Source organism: Rhinatrema bivittatum, chromosome 2, assembly GCF_901001135.1.
Source record: "Rhinatrema bivittatum chromosome 2, aRhiBiv1.1, whole genome shotgun sequence".
Taxonomy (NCBI): Eukaryota; Metazoa; Chordata; class Amphibia; order Gymnophiona; family Rhinatrematidae; genus Rhinatrema; species Rhinatrema bivittatum.
In genome coordinates this window covers 598,310,820-598,330,698 of record NC_042616.1, presented here as the reverse complement: position 1 = coordinate 598,330,698, position 19,879 = coordinate 598,310,820, and the positions used below count along the sequence as shown (strand labels likewise).

The 19,879-nt window shown below is 45.7% G+C and overlaps 1 protein-coding gene across 7 annotated transcripts in view; it reads right to left on the bottom strand.

Annotated features, from left to right (window-relative positions):
* RBBP8 (RB binding protein 8, endonuclease) overlaps window positions 1-19,879 on the bottom strand; it is a 379,857-nt gene that overhangs the window by 233,815 nt on the left and 126,163 nt on the right. For all 7 annotated transcript variants that reach the window (XR_003854777.1, XM_029591118.1, XM_029591123.1 and 4 more), the window contains 2 exons: window positions 10,026-10,101; window positions 3,832-4,019 (listed from right to left, as the gene is read on the bottom strand). Coding sequence is in view for 6 of the 7 variants with exons in the window: in XM_029591118.1 (XP_029446978.1) it covers window positions 3,832-4,019; window positions 10,026-10,101 (264 nt within the window). In the remaining variant the exon portion in view is untranslated. The remainder of the gene's footprint in view (window positions 1-3,831; window positions 4,020-10,025; window positions 10,102-19,879) is intronic.

Here is a 19,879-nt window from a genome sequence, read left to right as displayed (position 1 = left end):
TTGTGCATGGGATTTTGAAAAGAACATGAGCAAAACAATTACTCGATTCATATAAATGCAGGAAACACTTTTGGCAAAAATTTAGGGTGAATGTGGAGCACCACCCTGTTTTAAAAAATTGTAGGTATGCTGAGTAATGAACCAATGCTTGTAACTTGCTGACTCTTTTAGCCAAAGTGACAGTGATTAGAAATACCACTTTCCATATAAGAAACTTTAAGCTGACTAATGGCTCATACAGAAGCTTCATAAGTTGAGCCAAGATGACACAGATCCCATGGCACCAGCGGCTTCACAACCGGAGGTCTTGTATGCCACAATCACTTTGTGGCATACAAGACCTCCGGCTTTCCATCCACTTGACTATCTACGCCCCGATGAACTTCAGTAGCTGGGTAGGAATGAGGTATAACTTTGTATAGTTGATTATGAACCCTAGCAACTAAAGGAGCTGGACTGTCTTCTGTAGGAAATTCAACATTACTGCTTGGGAAGGTCCCGTCAGCAGCCAGTCACCCTGATAAGGAAAGACACAAATCTCTTGGCAACAAAGGAAAAAGTCGCCACTACTGCAGGCATTGTATGAAGATGCTCAGTCTCGCCAAAAGCCCAAAGGAAAGAATCTAAGAACATAAGAAATTGCCATACTGGGTCAGACCAAGGGTCCATCAAGCCCAGTATCCTGTCTCCAACAGTGGCCAATCCAGGCCAGGCAACAATGGCCAATCCAGGCAGGTACCCGAACATTAAATAAATCCCAAGCTACTATTGCTTATGGATTAACAACAGTTTATGGATTTCTCCTCTAGGAGAAACCTGGGAAACCTGATTTCTTGTGTTAATTTACCAGCTCTAGGAAAAGGTGTTCCAGTGGTTAGTCTGGGCAGCGAAAGCATTTACATTTGTGCTTTCCATATTTGATCGAATGCACGGAAATATCACAAATCTGAGATATTTCCAATAAGACTAACTGATGAGTATGTGATCATATGCATCTTTCAAATCCAGGGCACACATTCAGTTTCCTGCTTGGATGAAGGACAAGATGGTATGGAGGGAGTTCACTTTGAATTTCTCCTGTAATAGGCTCTTATTCAGTCTTCATAAATCCAGAATGGATCTCAATCCACCAACTTCATGGGGATAAGGAAATAACAGGAATAGAACCCCTTGCCATAGTCTTTGGGGAGGGACAGGTTCTATTGCCTACTGGCTGAGAAGCAACTCCATCACGAAATGGAGCTGGGTCGAATAAGAGGCATATCCAGATTGAAGGATAAATATTGATGTAGTGCTGGGGGGTGGCAGAAATGAAAACTGTACCCAGACTCCACAGTTTTGACCACCAATGCAGTCCTTGTTGATCTTCCACAACTCAAAAACATGTGAATTCTTACTCCTACTAGAGGGATTGCAGCCTGAGGGTCTCATCAAAACTAGGTCCAGTTTTGCCATCTTAAGATAACATCTCTTACATAGGTGTCCTTGTGTCAGAACTTGCTATTGGGGTAACTCAGATGGGATACAATGCTGCTGGAATTGGCAGAAAGGACACCTCTGGAAGGAGGAGTGCTTAAAAGCAAAATAAGGGTGTCTAGAAGGAGGATGTTCAGCTCCCACCAATAAGGACTGAATGGTTGCATGTTGTCCCTCTCGCTAGGCCAGGGATGGCGAACTCCAGTCCTTGAAGGCCACAAATAGGCCAGGTTTTTCAGGATATCCACAATGAGCACACATGACAAAGATTTCATCCAATGGAGGCAGTGCATGCAGATCTCTCATGCATATTCATTGGGAATATCCTGAAAAAATGGCCTGTTTGTGGCCCTCGAGGACTGGAGTTCGCCATCACTGTGCTAGGCGATGGTTTCTCTGACCTTATCCCTGAAGAAATTGTCATCCAAATATGGGACATCGGCCAACTTGTCATGAGTGTTCTCATACAGGCTGCTGGCTCATCTAGGCTACTTGTTCTCTAATTGTTGAAAATCAAAAATTTTGAGGCACTGTGAGGACTGATCATCTGTGAGCAGCATCAAGAAAAGACTAAGCCCCCAGAAGCAAACATTGTTCGAAACATGGATCCATGTGGGGGGTGTTTTTCAGGATTGGATTACAAGCTAAGTACTGCTTTGCACATTAAAGTTACTGCACTCACTTCAGACAGCTTTGATTAAGCTTGGTTCTACTACTTGCAAGTCAAGTGTCATTTTATTTGCAATATCAGTATACAATATACACCTCACTATATTTATAGAAATGTTTTTTAAAATTTTATTCATTTTTATCTTCTATTGAAATCACTTTGAACACTAAGTCGTTTCGATACACTAGTGAGTTCATCTAGTTATTTTTGATTAATTATTTTATTTGCAACAAATTTTTTCAAAAACATATATAAAAGTTGACCTAAGAGTTGAGCAGCTCTCTTATGTGATGTGAGCTGACGCTGCGTCAGTCCTTCAAATTTAATTAAGACAATTTGAATCTTGTATTTAGTATTTGGTAGAAATAAGTGACCAGTAAACTAATGCTTTTTGATTTTCACATTGTATGACTAGGATTTTCTAATTGCTTCCACAGATCTTGCCGCAGTGGAGTTGGGAAAGAGACATCCTCCTCTGAAACCAGTATAATGTTATCCCCCTGAAGCATGTACTAGTCCCCAGAAAAAGACTCCCTCCGGTTTTAACTATGCTGGTGACCACGTAGAGACCAGACGCAAAATGGAGAGTATTGGATCTGGAGTTTCTAAATGGGTAGATGATGGCGAAGAGGTTCCAGATGATCTGAGATCTGGAATGAGAAGGTGAGACGGAGATAATAATGCCAACATGAAGGAAGGTAACTGCAAGGAATCTCTTCCAGGTCTCTCCCTGCCCTCAACACGTTTCAGCGTCATATGAGTTGATGTAAAAATCTGGCGTGTTGAAGCATGCTGTGGTGCAGACTTTACCACCTGCCCCAATGAATAGCTCTTCATCTTCTGCCCGATGAGTTGTGTGAAGAGCGGGAAGTGACTCGCAGGTGCACCAAGGGGCAGGCTGGCTCCTGCGCTCAATGCTGCGGTTGGGCGAGCTTTGATTGAGGAACTCCTGCTCGACTCTGTGCAGAGGAAGCCTGAAGAGATCTTGCTCAGAGGAGGAATGGCTCAGACTTTATACCAATCTGCGAACTTTCTCCATCTTCCAGGTCTTATTCATCTGTGATCTCAGTGACATTTGACCACAGCCGTAACAGCTAGCTGAGTCATGATCAGGACCCAGACATCTAACATATTGTGGCCTTTTTGTTATAGATATCTTGTGGCCTCAAACGCAGTCTTTGAAGCCACTGAAGGCCTTCTTGAAGTCTGACATCAAGCTTAGGTATCTCTTTTTCATTTAGCACTGAAAAGTGCTGTTCAGGGGCTGCCAAGGCAGCAAACAAATTTGAAAATTAGTTGAAGCAAAGACTAAAGAGTAGTTGAAAAAAAAAGAAATTAAGTAGAGAGAGAGATAAGGTACAAGCCACGTGAAAGCTCAGACAAAGTCTTGAACGCTCAAGAGGCAGTAGATGCATGGGAACTCTTGCACAAGCTCAGTAGTAAAACTTTGCTGAGCTAGAGAAAGGAGTCCATTTGGCACCATCAGATAACATCACCCATGTGTCATGGTTATTTCAGCCCTGCCTTGTTGATGAAGAATTACTTTTATAAGCCAGGTATAATTTCTATGAGTACTGAATATAAAGCACCCATTTATATGATTTTTCATTTACAGCTATATTAAAAAGCAGCAATTCACCTCACTGCTACATAGCACTGGCCTGAGACTTCCACAAGTTGCTTACCATCGTTAGTGCACTCAAAATGCTCTAAATCAGTTTGTACTTGCTCCTCATATCGGATGTGCTTGTTGTCCTTTTTCCTTCTCATTCGGCTGACCAGAGGAAATGAGAAGGAATGAACTGGTGAATCAGGGATGATACCACCCTCATCATTCATTGGTTCTTCAGATCCCGCTTGAAGTGGTATTCCCCTATAGAATGAAATTCCAGGTAAACCTTTCTTGTTATAACAAGTTTCACAAAATATGATCAATTTGGTATTATTCTGCATTAACAATGAACAGAATACAAGGTTGCCCCATTACGACCTATTAATGATGTGATTAGGGATCTGATTCTGCTTGGGTATTTACAGCGGTCAGTCTGTGATTCACAGATGCCAGAAAACTTAATATATCTTGGCTGGAGGAAATTCTACGATGCCTAACTTCAGCTTCTCCTAACTGGGACAAGAAATACACAGCCAAACCATTTAACTTGCACAGCACTCAGGAAATGGAGAAGTTACTTACCTGATAATTTCATTTTCCTTAGTGTAGACAGATGGACTCAGGACCAATGGGTATAGTGTACTCCTGATAGCAGTTGGAGACGGACTCAGATTTCAATCTCACGTCAGCACTACATATACCCATGCAGGAAGCTCTGCTCTTCAGTATTATCCTCGAAAAGCAATTGTAGATTTATGTGTGTTTGAATAACTTGGTTAACTTGATTAACTTAGACTGGTTGACGTGATTTCTAGCTGGAGACCGCCAGTGCACTCAACCGAGAAACGCCGACACCCGGCAACTATGGGTGTCTTAACTAGGGGTAAAGTCTGGCTTACCTGTGCTTGTCTTGCTCTCAGGGATTGTCCCCTGAGGTTTCCGTATTTTAGGGCAGCAGTGGGCGGGATGCTGAGTCCATCTGTCTACACTAAGGAAAACAAAATTATCAGGTAAGTAAATTCTCCATTTCCTAGTGTGTAGCAGATGGACTCAGGACCAATGGGATGTACAAAAGATACTCCCAAACTGGGTGGGAGGCTGCCCGTGGCCCTCTTAGTACTGCCTTTGCGAATGCTGTGTCCTCCCGGGCCTGCACATCTAGGCGGTAGAATCTCAAGAAGGTGTGAATGGAGGAACCCGTCGCCGCCCGACAGATCTCGGCGGGTGATAGCATCTTGGTTTCTGCCCAGGACACTGCCTGGGCCCTTGTGGAATGGGCCTGGACTTGTAGAGGTGGAGGCTTTCCTGCCTCTATGTAGGCAGCCTTGATTACTTCTTTGATCCATCGGGCTATGGTTGCCCACGAGGCCGCTTCCCCTTGCTTCTTCCCGCTGTTAAGGACGAATAGATGGTCCGTCTTTCGTACGGATTCCGAACTTTCCAGGTATCGGACAAGGAGTCTGCCGACGTTGAGGTGGCGTAGACTGCAAGACTCTTCCAAATTCTTATGCTCATCTGGCGATGGTAGCAAGATGGTTTGGTTGAGATGGAAGTGAAAAACCACTTTGGGGAGGAAGGACGAGACCGTGCGTAACTGCATGGTTCTGGGGGTGAGTCTGAGGAATGGTTCCCGACAGGACAGTGCTTGTAGCTCGGAGATACGACAGGCCAAACAGACTGCCACCAGGAAGGCTGTCTTCAATAATAATAGTCGGAGAGACAGGCCGCAAAGAGGTCTGAAGGAGGCTCCTGCTAAGAAATCTAGGACCAGGTTGAGGTTCCAAAGAGGCACCGGCCACTTTAGGGGTGATCGGATGTGCTTGACTCCTTTCAGAAAGCGGGAGACATCCGGGTGAGAGGCTAGGTTGACGCTCTCGCTCTTGGTTCCATAGCATGACAATGCGGCCACCTGTACCTTGATGGAGTTGAGAGACAATCCCTTCTGTAGTCCGTTCTGCAGGAATTCCAAAAATCATGACTGAGCATGGAACAATGTCGCGGTCCTCACACCAGGCTTCGAATACTCTCCAAATCTTTATATATGTTAGGGATGTGGAGAACTTGCGTGCTCGGAGCAGGGTGTCAATTACTGCCTCCGAGTATCCGCTTTTCCTCAGGTGAGTCCTCTCAATGGCCGAGAGAATCGAGCTGGATCCTCGTGGAGGATCAGTCCTTGTTGGAGCAGTGCTCGGAGCAGGGTGTCAATTACTGCCTCCGAGTATCCGCTTTTCCTCAGGTGAGTCCTCTCAATGGCCGAGAGAATCGAGCTGGATCCTCGTGGAGGATCAGTCCTTGTTGGAGCAAGTCTCTGTGTGGAGGTAGCGGGAGGGGGCTCCCTGTCAGCAGCCTTCGCATGTCTGCATACCACGGTCTTCTCTTATCCAGTCCGGGGCCACTAGAAGTACTGGTCTCCTGTGGTGTTCTATCTTGTGGATGATTGAGCCCAATAGGGGCCACGGTGAGGCGTATAATAGAGTTCCTGTGGCCAGGTCTGTACCAAGGCATCGATTCCCTGGGACTGAGGTTCCCGTCTGCGGCTGAAGAAGCTGGGCTCTTGGCTGTTGGACCCGTTTGCCAGGAGGTCCATGGTTGGTGTTCCCCAATGGTTTACTATCAAATGGAATGCTGTGGTCAACAGTCTCCATTCTCCTGAGTCTAGACTCTCTGCTGAGGTAACCCGCAGCGACGTTGTCTTTCCTGGCGATGTGGATGGCTGAGATCTCTCAAAGGTTCGCTTCCGCCCATGCCATTAGGGGGTCTATTTCCAGAGACACCTGTTGGCTTCTGGTTCCTCCCTGACAGTTGATGTAGGCCACTGTTGTGGCATTGTCAGACATGACTGACTGATTTGTCTCTGAGTCTGTGACTGAACAGTAGGCAGGCTAGTCTGACTGCCCGTGCTTCTAGGCGATTGATGTTGCATCCAGACTCTTCCTTGTTCCTGGGCAGTTAGCTCCTGGCAATGTGCTCCCCATCCTCATAGGCTGGCGTCCGTGGTGAGCAGGATCCAGGTCAGTGAGAGTAGCCTCACTCCCTGGCTCAGATGGCCTTCTTGTAGCCACCATCGTAGTTGGGTCCGAAGTTTGTTAGGGAGCTGGAGACGAGCGGTGTAGTTCTGGGACAGCAGGTTCCATCGTGATAGTAGGGAACGCCTTAGGGGTCTCATGTGTGCTCTTACCCATGGCACTACTTCCAGTGTGGATGCCATGAGGCCGAGGACTTGGAGGTAGTCCCATGCTGTGGGACGAAGCTCGCTCAACAGGGTTCGCAATTGGGTCATCAGTCTTGATCTCCTTGTCGGTGTCAGGATGACCTGGTCTTGTTTGGTGTCGAACCGGACTCCCAAGTATTCTAGAGATTGGGAGGGCTGCAGACAGCTCTTGTTTGTGTTTACCATCCACCCGAGGCTCTCCAGTAGAGTTTTGACTGTTGGTCGCCTGGTGGCTTTCCTCTGGGGATTTTGCCCTGATCAGCCAATCGTCAAGATAAGGGTGCACGAGGATTCCTTCTTTCCTCAGTGTTGCTGCCACTGCCACAAGCTGCACATTTTACTTTCAGAAATTAGCGCCGACCCAAAGGTCGGCGCAAATTTCTTCCGGCACCAGGAAAGTGCACAGAAAAGCAGTAAAAACTGCTTTTCTGTGCACCCTCCGACTTAATATCATGGCGCTATTAAGTCGGAGGTCCCGAAGAGTAAAAAAAGTAAAAAAAAAAAAAATTTTTGAATTCGGCCCGTGGCTGTTGGGCCGAAAACCGGACGCTCAATTTTGCTGGCGTCCGGTTTCCGAGCCCGTAGCTGTCAGCGGGCTCGAGAACCGACGCCGGCAAAATTGAGTGTTGGCTGTCAAACCCGCTGACAGCCGCCGCTCCTGTCAAAAAGGAGGTGCTAGGGACGCGATAGTGTCCCTAGCGCCTCCTTTTCCTTGTTTCTACCGCGCCGCCTAATTTGAATAGTGAATTGCGCGCACCGGCGAGGGGCCGGTGTGCGCACCGGGAGAGCGGGCGTTCTTCCGCTGACTTTACCGTATCGGCCCGAGTATGAGACAGAGGTCTCTACCCAGACCCTGCCCCTATGTATGATGTCAAGTGTATTGTAGATGTGTTAGTATAGTATACCATGCCCCATTGGGAGGGGTTTGATATCTAACAGAACTCCTGTGCCCATATGACAAGGGGAGGCTAGAATTAGCTATAGAATAGGGCTGAGGGAGCAGGTGTCTTCCTTGCAGAGGACACTTGGTAAGTTTGTCCCTCCACAGGGACAAGGCCTGAAGGAGTTATATATCTTTGGGCAATGCGGTGCCTGAAAGGAGTGTGAAGATTCAGAACCCAGGAAGGGTGAAATCATGGGTCTCCAGAAAATCCGGAAGAGAAATATGTTAAGAAGTTGCATGTAATGGCACTCCAAGAAAGAAGTAATCTCTTCAGAGACAGAGTGCAGTAGAAAAGATTGTCTTGGGAGATTACAGAGAGAAGCAACCTTCCCTGGGAAAATCTCTAAGAGCGCTGACTAACTAGATCCAGCAGCCAGAATCTCTAAGAGACACAGAGAAACAGAAAAGATGACTATCATCCAAAAAGTACTGGGAGAGCCAGGGTAGTAGGGGACCTGTGCAAAAGAAATTATCTTTGTGGGAAAGAGTGTGTGAAATAGATTTGTGTTTTTGTATTTTTGGACTGTATACACAGGGGTCGATTGTAAAAGGCGCATGCACATGGATGCAATCATTTAAAACGTGTGCACGTTGGCGTGCGCGTGTTATAAAATTTGATATCCACGCGCATATGTGCACCAGATTTTAATATCCATATGCGCATGTGCGGGTGGCCCGCAACTCGTGCACGAAGGAGGAATATTCTAAAGTATGCGTGGCGATTCGATCGGGCCTTTGTCCAGTTCTCTCCCAGTGCACTCCAATTAAGAAGCGGACTGGGAGGGAACTTTCCTACTCCTAACCTTCCTCCCTCTTCATCTCTCCTCCCCAACCCCTAAACTAACCCTAACCTTCCCCTCCACCCCCCTTTTTTTTTTTTTTTTAATTTTTATACTTACTGCTCCTTGGGAGCAGAAGTAAACTCCGTGTGCCGGCTGGCTGCCAGCCCGCACTTCCCCAGGACAACGGCTAATGGCGCTGTCCTGGCCCACCCAGACCACGCTCCCCCCCTTTCACAGGGCCCAGCACTTCTGCGCCTAACAGGGGTTTTCGCGCATAGCCAGGCCCTTTGTAAAATGCATGCAGTGTGCGCAGGGCTTGCTGTGCACTTAACTCCCGGTTTTTACGCATGCAGGCCATTTAAAATCGGGCCGACAGTGTGGTACATTATTTTCTAGTATATCGTTACATTGTGTCTATTACCTGCCATCAGGCAGCAAAGATTTTTATTTTGAACAGCACTGGTGTAGATGGTATCTTCTTTGAATACGCCTGGACTGGTAAAACTGGGAGAGCCTCTGAATACAAAACTGCTTTTCCACCCTGTGAAAGAACCCCGGGAGGTCCTGGGGCCTTGTGTGGTCCGTGGACCTCCCCAAGCCAAGAGCTAACTGGGATGGGGACTATACAAGAGACAATATTTTTATCATCTCTGACAGAGATCAATCTAGGAGGAGCAACCACATTATAGGTATTAAAGACTTATGCCATTTATCTACCAGAAGAGCAATATCCATAGTATCTAATATTTTGGATGAAATATTCCAATTATCTCAAACCTCCAGATCTACCTTTAGTCATAATTTTTTTGTTTTTGGCTATTTACTTTTGATGAGTTTAACAGCAAAGAAACAAAGCATCATAGAATGATCGGTTCAAGGAACTGATTTAATACCTTAATTACCTGAGTTTCCTGGCAAAAAAAAAAACAGATCAATAGTACGGCCTGCCTGCTGCATAGGGCCTTGAATCAACTGAACCAAACCCGCATAGAAATTGCTGCCAGTAGTTCTTTCATATGATGGGAATCTTGCCCGTCTACCTGCAAGTTAAAATCTCCAAGTATAATTAAATTATGAAGACAAAGCTGTAATGTAACCCTCTCGTCGGTTAGCCATAAAATCTCAGATATCTGCAAACCAGGTGGTCTATGGGCCTTAGTAAAGGAGGTCTAAAGTATATCTAATGATAAACAAATTATAAAATATGCCTCTTCTATCATGCTAATGTACTCATTTTAGAGATCCTGTTACTAAATTCAATGGACAAAAAAAAAAGTGATATTTTGAACAATTTTGCAGCCACATAGTAAAATGTTAACATTAATACTCACGCCATGTTCTTTTGCAATTGTTGAAACTGTTCAGAAAGTTTTTTATTTTCATCCTGTATATTATTCTTTTCGTTCACTGTAAAGTGTTATTAGAAAATCTAATTACAAAAGTATATTTGACACCTGTGCTAATTTCTATACGACATTTCTGATTTACCTAAGAAAAGCAGAATTATAATTTCATGCAAGAAATGGGTCAAAACCAAGCCCCGCCTCAGACTGTCCCCTATGATTTGGAGCTATCTCTACTGTAAATGTGTAACAGAAAGGGAAATAAAATACACATAATTCTTTGAAAAGTATTTCATGTATGTAATAATTTAAAGCATGGTTTGCTAAGACTTTTCTCCTTTTCTGTATCCATGGGGAGAAAAAGCTTAGTAAATAAGGCCCTTAATTAAACCATAATAAAATGCTATAATGCTATAAGGCAATAAGCTCATTTCTACAGCTAAAGTGTTACTATATGGTATGTATTAAGTTGAATCAAATTGGTGGGGGGGGGGGGGGGGTGAGGGTGTGGCTATTTTATGCAAGTACTGTGGTGGTGCTGAATATGTGACTGCTGACTATGTGGCTGTGCTGTATATAGAGTTAGTGGTTACAGCTGGATAATTTTGTTGGTTTGAACAATACAGTTTCTGAAAAATAAGAAGAAATCAGAAAAAAAAGCATCATGCTAATAAAGCATGAAGGTAAACAATTTCAACAAGAAATATCACAAACTAAAAAGCAATGTCTAGCATTAAGGGTAGTATATCAAATTTTTCAGACACTGCAAACATGCAAAACAATATTAGAATATAAAAACAATGCATAATAAAGATTGTTTTAGAAAGTCAGGAAAACTGCTGCTGCATTATGTATACAGTTTATGCTCCTGACTCATTGCAGGCTTCTTAGCATCAACTATCAAAAATAAGGAAAAAAACTAGATAAGGTTTCAGGAAGAAAGCAAATATTGCTTACCTGTAACAGGTGTTCTCACAGGACAAGCAGGATGTTAGTCCTCACATATGGGTGACATCACAGGATAGAGCCCAATCACGGAACACTTTTGTCAAAGTTTCCAGAACTTTGACTGGCCCCTACTGGGCATACCCAGCATGGCACTAACCCTGCAGCCAGTCAGGGTCCCCCTTCGGTCTTGTTTAAAAGCTACAGGCAGTGCCGAAAAATAAAATAATAAAACGTTATGAACCCAACACAGCGGGGCGGCGGGCTGGTTCCTTGAGGACTAACATCCTGCTGTCCTGTGAGAACATCTGTTACAGGTAAGCAACATTTGCTTTCTCACAGGACAAGCAGGATGGTAGTCCTCACATATGGGTGAGTACCGAGCTGAGGATGTCTGAGAAATGCACCAAATGTACCCAGGTGTGCAAAGCACTAGGACTGGGATAAAATTTAGTCGAGGGCATCCTGAACCCTAACGGGCAGGCGGAAGGGTGTTAGTACGTCACGTTGTAAACAGGTTACGAAGGACAGACTGGTCGAAGATGGAATCTTGTCTTCCGGCTTTGTCCAAGCAATAGTGGGCTGCAAAGGTGTGGAGAGAACTCCAAGTGGCAGCCCTACAAATGTCAGGAAGCAGCACCGATCGTAGGTGTGCTACTGAAGTCGCCATGGCCCTCACAGAGTGTGCTTTAACACGGTCTTGAAATGGAATGCCTGCTTGCTGATAGCAAAAGGATAAGAAGTCCGCCAACCAGGAGGAGAGAGTCTGCTTACCCACAGGCTTCCCTAACTTATTAGGATGGAAAGAGACAAACAACTGAGTGCTTGCCCTGTGGGCAACTGTACGGTCTAGGTAGAACGCTAGAGGCCATTTACAGTCAAGGGTATGCAGAGCCTGTTCTCCTGGATTGGCATGGGGCCTGGGAAAAAAGGTAGGTAGTATGATGGATTAATTTAGATGAAAATCCGAAACTAACTTGGGTAAGAATTTAGGGTGAGTGCGGGGTACTGCCCTGTCCTGCAGAAATTTAGTGTAAGGCGGATAGGTAACTAGGGCCTGTAATTCACTAACTCTGCGAGCTGAAGTGATTGCCAAAAGGAAAATCACTTTCCATGTGAGATATCGAAGGTCACAGGAGTGAAGAGGCTCAAATGGTGGTTTCATGAGCAGACCCAAAACCAGGTTAAGGTCCCAAGAAGGGGCCGGAGGACGCAGTGGAGGCTTGAGGTGAAGCATGTCTTTCAGAAAACGTGTTACAAGGGGTTGTAATGATATAGGAACATCCGACACCTTTATGGAAGGCGGCTACCGCACTGACACGCATTCTGATGGAAGACGTTTTTAGACCTGACTCTGACAAGTGCCAGAGATAGTCCAAAAACTTTGTGATTGGAAAGGTAAAGGGGTCAAGGGATTGAAGAGCACCATGACGTAAACCTGTTCCATCTGTAAGAGTAAGATATTCTCATGGAAGGCTTCCGTGAAGCAATCAAGACACGGGAAACTGGTTCAGAAAGGTTAAGTGGTTGAAGGATTAACCTTTCAACATCCATGCCGTCAGGGACAAGGCTTGAAGATTAGGGTGTCGGAGGCACCTGTCGTTTTGAGTGATCAGAAGCGGGTCTTTTCCCAAGGGAATGTGCCTGCGAATGGAGAGATCCTGCAGTATTGGAAACCACACTTGGCGTGGCCAGTGAGGTGCTATCAGGATCATGGTTCCCTTGTCCTGATGTAACTTCACGAGAGTCTTCAAGAGAAGAGGAAGTGGAGGGAATGCATAAAGTAGACTGGTTGCCCACGAGAGGGAGAATGCATCTCTGGGTTGAGAGTGTTTGCTGTGAACGAGAGAGCAGAAGTTCTCTACTTTGCGGTTTTGAGGAGACGCAAAGAGGTCTATTTGAAGATATCCCCATTGTTGAAAGATGGAATTCACTACTGAGGGGTTGAGAGACCACTCGTGCGGTTGAAAGATGCCACTCAGCTGGTCTGCCAACACATTGTCCACTCCCGGCAACCAGGTGGCCCTGAGGTACATCGAATGGGAGAGAGCTTCCGCCGATATCTATGCAGCTTCCTGACACAGAAGGAAGGAGCCCGTGCCTCCCTGTTTGTTGATGTACCACATGGCCACCTGGTTGTTTGTCTGGATCAGGATAACTTGATTTGAGAGGCGATCCTGAAATGCCCTGAGAGCATATCTGATTGCTCGAAGCTCCAGGAAATTTATTTGGTGTTTGGCTTCCTCTGGAGACCAAGATCCTTGTGTCTGTATATTGGCCACATGGGCTCCCCAGCCGATGTTGGAAGCATCGGTGGAGAGAGTTAATTGAGGGTCTGGAGCCTGAAAGGGCAAGCCTTGGAGGAGATTGTTCTGATTTCTCCACCAGGCAAGAGACTGACAGAGTGAGTCGGTGACATGGACAATGGTTGACAGGGGCTGAATACTTTGAGTCCATTGTGACCGTAGAGTTCACTGCATGACTCTCATGGCCAAATGGGCCATTGTTCTGACTTGCACTGAGGACGCCATGTGTCCCAGGAGGATGAGAAAGTGGCGTGCAGTCGCGGAGGGCTGAGACTGCAGCTGGTGTGCAAGAGACATGAGAGTGAGAGCTCGCTGTCGAGGTGTCCAAGTCTGCCCCAATGAACGACAAGGTTTGAGATGGGACTAAGTAGGATTTGTCGTAATTGACAAGAAATCCTAATGAAATTAGAGTGTGTAAGGTTAGATTGAGGGAAGACAGAGCAGCTTGCTGAGTGGGAGCCCTGATTAACCAAACGTCTAGATAGGGGTAGAAGTGAACACCCTGAGTCCTTAGGAAGGCTGCAACCACTACGAGGCATTGCGTGAAGACTCGTGGCGCAGACGCTAGGCCGAATGGAAGCACTCGGTACTTGTAGTGCTTGGGGCCTACTAGAAACCTCAGGTATTTGCAATGAGATGGAGTTATCGCAATATGAGTGTATGTGTCCTGGAGGTCGAGAGAGCAGAGCCAGTCTCCTTTTTGTAGATGAGGAAGAAGTGAGCCTAAGGTTACCATCTTGAACTTCTCTCGCTGGAGGTACTTGTTGAGGGCCCGTAGGTCCAGAATAGGACAAACGCTTCCCGATTTTTTGGGGATTAGAAAGTACCGGGAATAGAATCCTAGGCCGTTCTGAGAGTAGGATACGGGTTCTTTTGCCTTGGATTGGAGAAGGAGTGAGACCTCCTGATCCAGAAGGATGGAGTGATCAGATGTTCTCCACGTTGGTAGAGGTGGGGAGTCTGGTGGCACGGAGAGAAAGTTCAGATGGTAACCTTAAGCAATTATCGCCAGTACCCATTGGTCTTAGGTGATTGAGTGTCATATGTTGAAGTGGCACATTCGACCTCCCACTGGTATGTGAGGCAATGGAAGCTGGCTGTTGCTCTCTAGGTACCTGGCTGAGGAGCTGCTTGCGGTTTTTGTTTCCGTGTGATGAGACTGGGCTTTTTGAAAAGGGCTCATGGAACGGGATCTGGCTGGTGGCAGGTAGGACTTCTTCGGGCGGAAGAATGACTTTTTAGAGTCCTTTCGGAAGGGCTGTTTTGAAGAGTAGTCAGAAGGTATCAGAGAGAGCTGTCAGAGTCTCATGATGGTCCTTAAGTTCCGCCACCATCCGTTGAATCTGTTCTCCAAACAGATTATCTCCTACACAGGGTAGGTCAGATAACCTGTCTTGTACCTCAGGGCGAAGGTCAGAAAACTTGAGCCAGGCCCATCTCCTTGCCGAAATAGCTGCTGCAGATACTCTAGTAGAAGTATCAAAGATATCATAGGATGATCTGATCTCATGCTTGCCTGCCTCAAACCCTTGGTTTATTAGGGTTTGGAGTTGCTCTTGAAATTGGTGAGGCAGGGAGTTTGTTAAATCTTGTATCTGCTTAAAAATGACCCTATTATATTTGGTCATATAGAGCTGATAAGCGGCAATTCGGGAGATGAGCATTGATCCTTGGAAGACACGGTGACCAATGGCATCTAGAAACTTCTGTTCCTTGCCAGGAGGAAAAGAAGTGTGAGGCTTTGATCTTTTTGCTCTTTTCTGTGCGGATTCTACCACTACAGATTGGTGATCCAATTGAGGTTTTTGAAAACCTGGAGCTGACTACACCAAATAGGTAGTGTCAGCTTTTCTGTGGACTGGAGCAATGGAGCCAGGATGTTCCCAGTTCTTCTTGAGGAGATCCAGAAGAACCTGGTGGAGAGGGATGGAGGTTATTTCCTTGGGAGCATCCAGGAATTGAAGCAACTCCATCATCTGATGTCTATCATCCTGTCCAGTTTGTAATTGGAAGGGAACCAATTCAGTCATTTCCTTCACAAAACGTATAAAGGAAAGGTCCTCTAGAGGAGAACGCTTTCTACTTTCAGTGGGTGAAGGTGGTGAAGACAAATCATCGGTGTCTGGGGAGGAATCATCAGTCCAGATATTATAGGGATCAGCACCTGTCCCTCTAGGAGCTAGAGGGGGACGAGGTCCTGGTCTAGGCTCCGAAGGAATCGAAAGAATAATTGTAGGCACCAATGAAGGCATCGAAGGCACCGGCGCAGGCATCGAGGGCATCAATGGATGACTCAGTGGCGCCGACGGGTGTATCGGCACCGATGGTTGGATCGGTGACGAGGGACGTATCGGCATCGATGGCTGAGGCAGAACTCCCGATCGAAGAATGCGGAACGGTGTTTCTTCTCCCGATGACAAAGTAAGCGGGGAGGGCACCGGAGCCATCGGTGGAAAAGCGGCAATGAGCGCTTCCATCCTGGAGAGCAGCGGTGCCAACGCTGCCAGAATCGGGTCGATGGTCGGTTCCATAATCGGTACTGGTGTCAGTGCCGGAAGAACCTGGAATCTTTGCATCGCCTTGTCGATGGCCTCCTGAACCATCCGGTCCAGTTCTTCTCAGAGACCTGGAGCAAGCAGCCCCGGCTCCGGAACAGAAGAAAGAGGCAGAGGCATAGCCGGAGGGACCACCATTAAAGGCGGAGTCGCGGCTCCAGATACCCTGTCGGGTGAGGGTTGCCTCTGTGACCCGGTCGCTGAAAAGGTCGGTGCCTTTTCTGGACGAGGTTTCTTCGACGGCGGCTTGGACAATGGCGAGGTCGATGATTTTGCTCCCTCGATGGTCCGAGACTTTGAATGTCGATGGCGATGTTTGTCTCTACGATCCCCTCGGTCCTGAGGGGAAGTAGAGGGTGTCGAAGGCAGAGATGTCGTCGACGGAGTAGTTTCTGACGACATCGACGCAATGGACGGAGTCGGGGTTTGAGCACGGAAGAGAAGTTCCATCTTCTCCATTCTGGCCTTGCGACCTTTTGGTGTCATTAGGGCATACTTGGTGCAGGTCAAGACATCGTGCTCTCGTCCAAGACACATTACACAGACTTTATGGGGGTCTGTGATGTACATGGTGCGATTACAGTCCGGGCACCAAAGGAACCCCAACGCCATGGCAAAATTTGAGCCGCGGTACGGTCGACAGCCAGTAGGCTGCGAGGGCCAAACTCGACGGTAAATGACGAAAAACGGGTAAAAACTTACCGGAGTACAGTGGCTTGAAAAAGTTAAAGGAGGGACCCCTGTGGGGCAAATTAACTTTTAGTAATTCCGTGAAGAAAATTCCTGTCAGGAATCTCTGCAGAGCTCCTTAAACACGAGGCTATTGCTGCACGGAAAAAAGAAGATTGAACGGGGACCCCTGCTGGCTGCAGGGTTAGTGCCATGCTGGGCATGCCCATTAGGGGCCAGTCAAAGTTCTGGAAACTTTGACAAAAGTGTTCCGTGATTGGCTCCATCCTGTGATGTCACCCATATATGAGGACTAACATCCTGCTTGTCCTGTGAGAATACAAAAAATACACAATAGAGCTACTCAGCGGAATGTGAAGAGCAGAAAATAAGCCTTGAAAAGAGAAAGCACTCACTACGGGTTGTTATATATAATAAAGAAGTTGCTTAACTACAACAGATGTTCTCCAAGGAGAAAAAGAAGCACAGGTGGTTGACATTAGATAAAGTCTGGCACGGAATTTATGTCAAAGTTTTGACAATTCTGAGCATGCTCCACTGGGAATATGCAGCATGACATGCTGCCACACATCCATGCAGGGGGCCCTCCATACTTGGAGAAGCCAACTCCAAGGGGAGGTGGGAAGGTTTTGTGAATATTGACATTCGGCTGTCCTCAGAAAACACCTGCTATAAAAGCAGGCAACTCTGCATTCTTCAAGAAGAATTGCAGTCCTCACAGATCAGGAATCCTTATCTTCAGACTGCTTCAAGCTAAATAAAAGGGGATCCACAATGGTGCCAACAAGCAACAAGTATTTTTGATTGTAACAAGTCTTTTCTGGGTATCTGTCCTTATAGGGGCAGCCTGTAACAAAAAATAGGCCCTAGGAGACTGGCCAAATCTACTATCGTTTTAGGTATCACTGACCAAACAATGAGATGTGTATGTATGGTGAGAACTCCACACATTACCCAGCAGCCTCCAGGAGAGGATTCCAGAGGTCACCATGAGGAATCAAGACTTCAGACACCATAGCCCCAGCTTCCGGAGGCCCTGCATCCCTTGCAGCAGAAGAGGACAGAAAGCACATGACTCACAGCACATGTAACTCAAAATTCCTCCTCAAATTTAATACAGATTTTATGCAGCAAGAATTTAATTCAAAACAAGAGTCAATAAGGTAGGTCACTAGGTAGTTTTAATTAGATTAATTATAGTGTTTGGGTCATTGACAGACAAATATAAAATAAATATATAGACAAAGTATTTTAAATGAGCTTTATATCCCTACTCTCTTAGAAATTTTAACTCAATAACAAACCAAAAAAATTAAGATGGAGAAAGTAGTCCAGCAGCGAGAGGGAGGCTTTCTAATCTTTTGCACAGAATGCCACATGTATGATTATCTCCCAACTGGCAAGAGACTGTATGTGTGCACTAGGTACAAAGAGCTCCTACTCCTCAGAGAATGAGTTCAATCTCTGAAGGCTAGAGTGGCAGTCCTGGAGGAGCAAAGGGAGACAGATTAACTGGAAGGAGACCTTCAGGGACATCGTAGATAAATCACACTTCCAATCTTGCAGCCCATGTGCTGCCTTGGAGGAGAAAGGTCACCTGGAAGGAAAGCATCATCTTGGAGAGGTAGAAAGCAATCTTGTATCTAGGACCTGCCCTCAAGGTAATATAGTATCCTCTCACACTGAGGATAGGTATCCAGGGGCACATGCCCAGAAGGGAAGAGTTAAAATGGCCATAGTAGTTGGTGATGCGATTATTAGGAAGGTAGATAACTGGGAGGCTGGTGGACGTCAGGATCACTTGATAACTTGCCTGCCTAGTGCGAAGGTGGCGAACCTCAAGGATAAGATAGAATTTTAGATAGCACTGGAGAGAAGCAGTTGTCTTGATACATGGTACCAATGACATAAGAAAGTGCAGGGGGGAGGTTCTAGAAGCCAAACTTTGCCCTAGATTTATCATTTTGCTATAAAATTGCGAAAAATAGCGCATGCGATAAAAAAGGGGCGTGATAAGGGTAACTTTCCAAATACTACATCACACAGCTATTTTACCGCAACGCGAGTTAAATTTATCGCACACTGAGAAGTACCCATTCAGGCCTTTATCGCATTTTGGGCTGAGAGGAGTAAACTTTTTATAAGGTCCTCATATAAATAGTTTATACAACTGTAAGAGGGGCCACTAGCAAATCAGGGTGAGGTTTGTGAGATGGGGGTTCTAGAGGGCAGTTTTACATGCCCAGAGATACGTACGTACAGAACAGTTACCATCGATGAAGATTTTATGTGATTTGGAGTGATGAAAGGTACACAAAGATGAGATTTGTACATTGTACTATCTACCTAGCTTGAGAGCAACTAGATAGAGAGTGCATCAAGCTAGGACAAGGGGGGGCCTTTCCCAAAAGGATGGGGTGCACCTTAACCAGAGTGGAACCAGGCTGTTGGCCCTAACCTTTAAAAAGGAGATAGAGCAGCTTTTAAACTAGATGAGGGCAAGCCAACGGTTGCTCAAATGCGCATGGTTTGAATGATATATCTTTGTAGGATATTAGGAGCAGGGAATTTAGGGCATCTCAGTAGAGAGGTTGTAATAAATGCTAAAGTGGACCAGGTGCCTTTAAGTAAATAGCAGATAGAAGAAAGATTCCAAATCGCTCCCATTAATATAGAGGCAGGCTTTTAATACAAACAAAAAACATTCTGAAATGTCTGTATACAAATGCTAGAAGTCTACAAATAAGACTGGAGAGAGTATCGCACTGGATGAAAAGGTTAATATAGCTGGTATCTCAGAGACCTGGAAGGAGAATAACCAATGGGACATTGTGATACCATGGTACAAATTATATCAAAATGATAGGATGGATCAAATTGGTGGAGCGGTAGCACTATATATTAGAGAGAGCATTGAATCAAACAGGATAAAGGTTCTGCAAGAAAAAAATGCAATGTTGACTCTTTATGGATAGAAATTTCATGTGAAAAAAGGAATAAAATAGCAATGGTGTAGTATTACTTTCTACCTGGACAGAATGAAATGCTAAAAGAAATCAGTGAAGCTAACAAAATCAGAAGCACGTAATAATGGGCGATTTCAAGTCACCCAGTCAATAATGGGGTAATGTCACATCAGGACATGCAAGAGAGGTAAAGTTCCTAGATGAAATAAATGACTGCTTCATAGAGCAGCTGAACCAACAAGAGGGGAAACTATTTTAGGCCTAGTTCTTAGTAGAACACAAGATTTGGTACAAGAGGTAACAGTAAGGAAGCTACTTGGCAACAGTGATCACATGATCAAATTTAAATTACTAACTGGAAGATGGACACAAAAGAAATC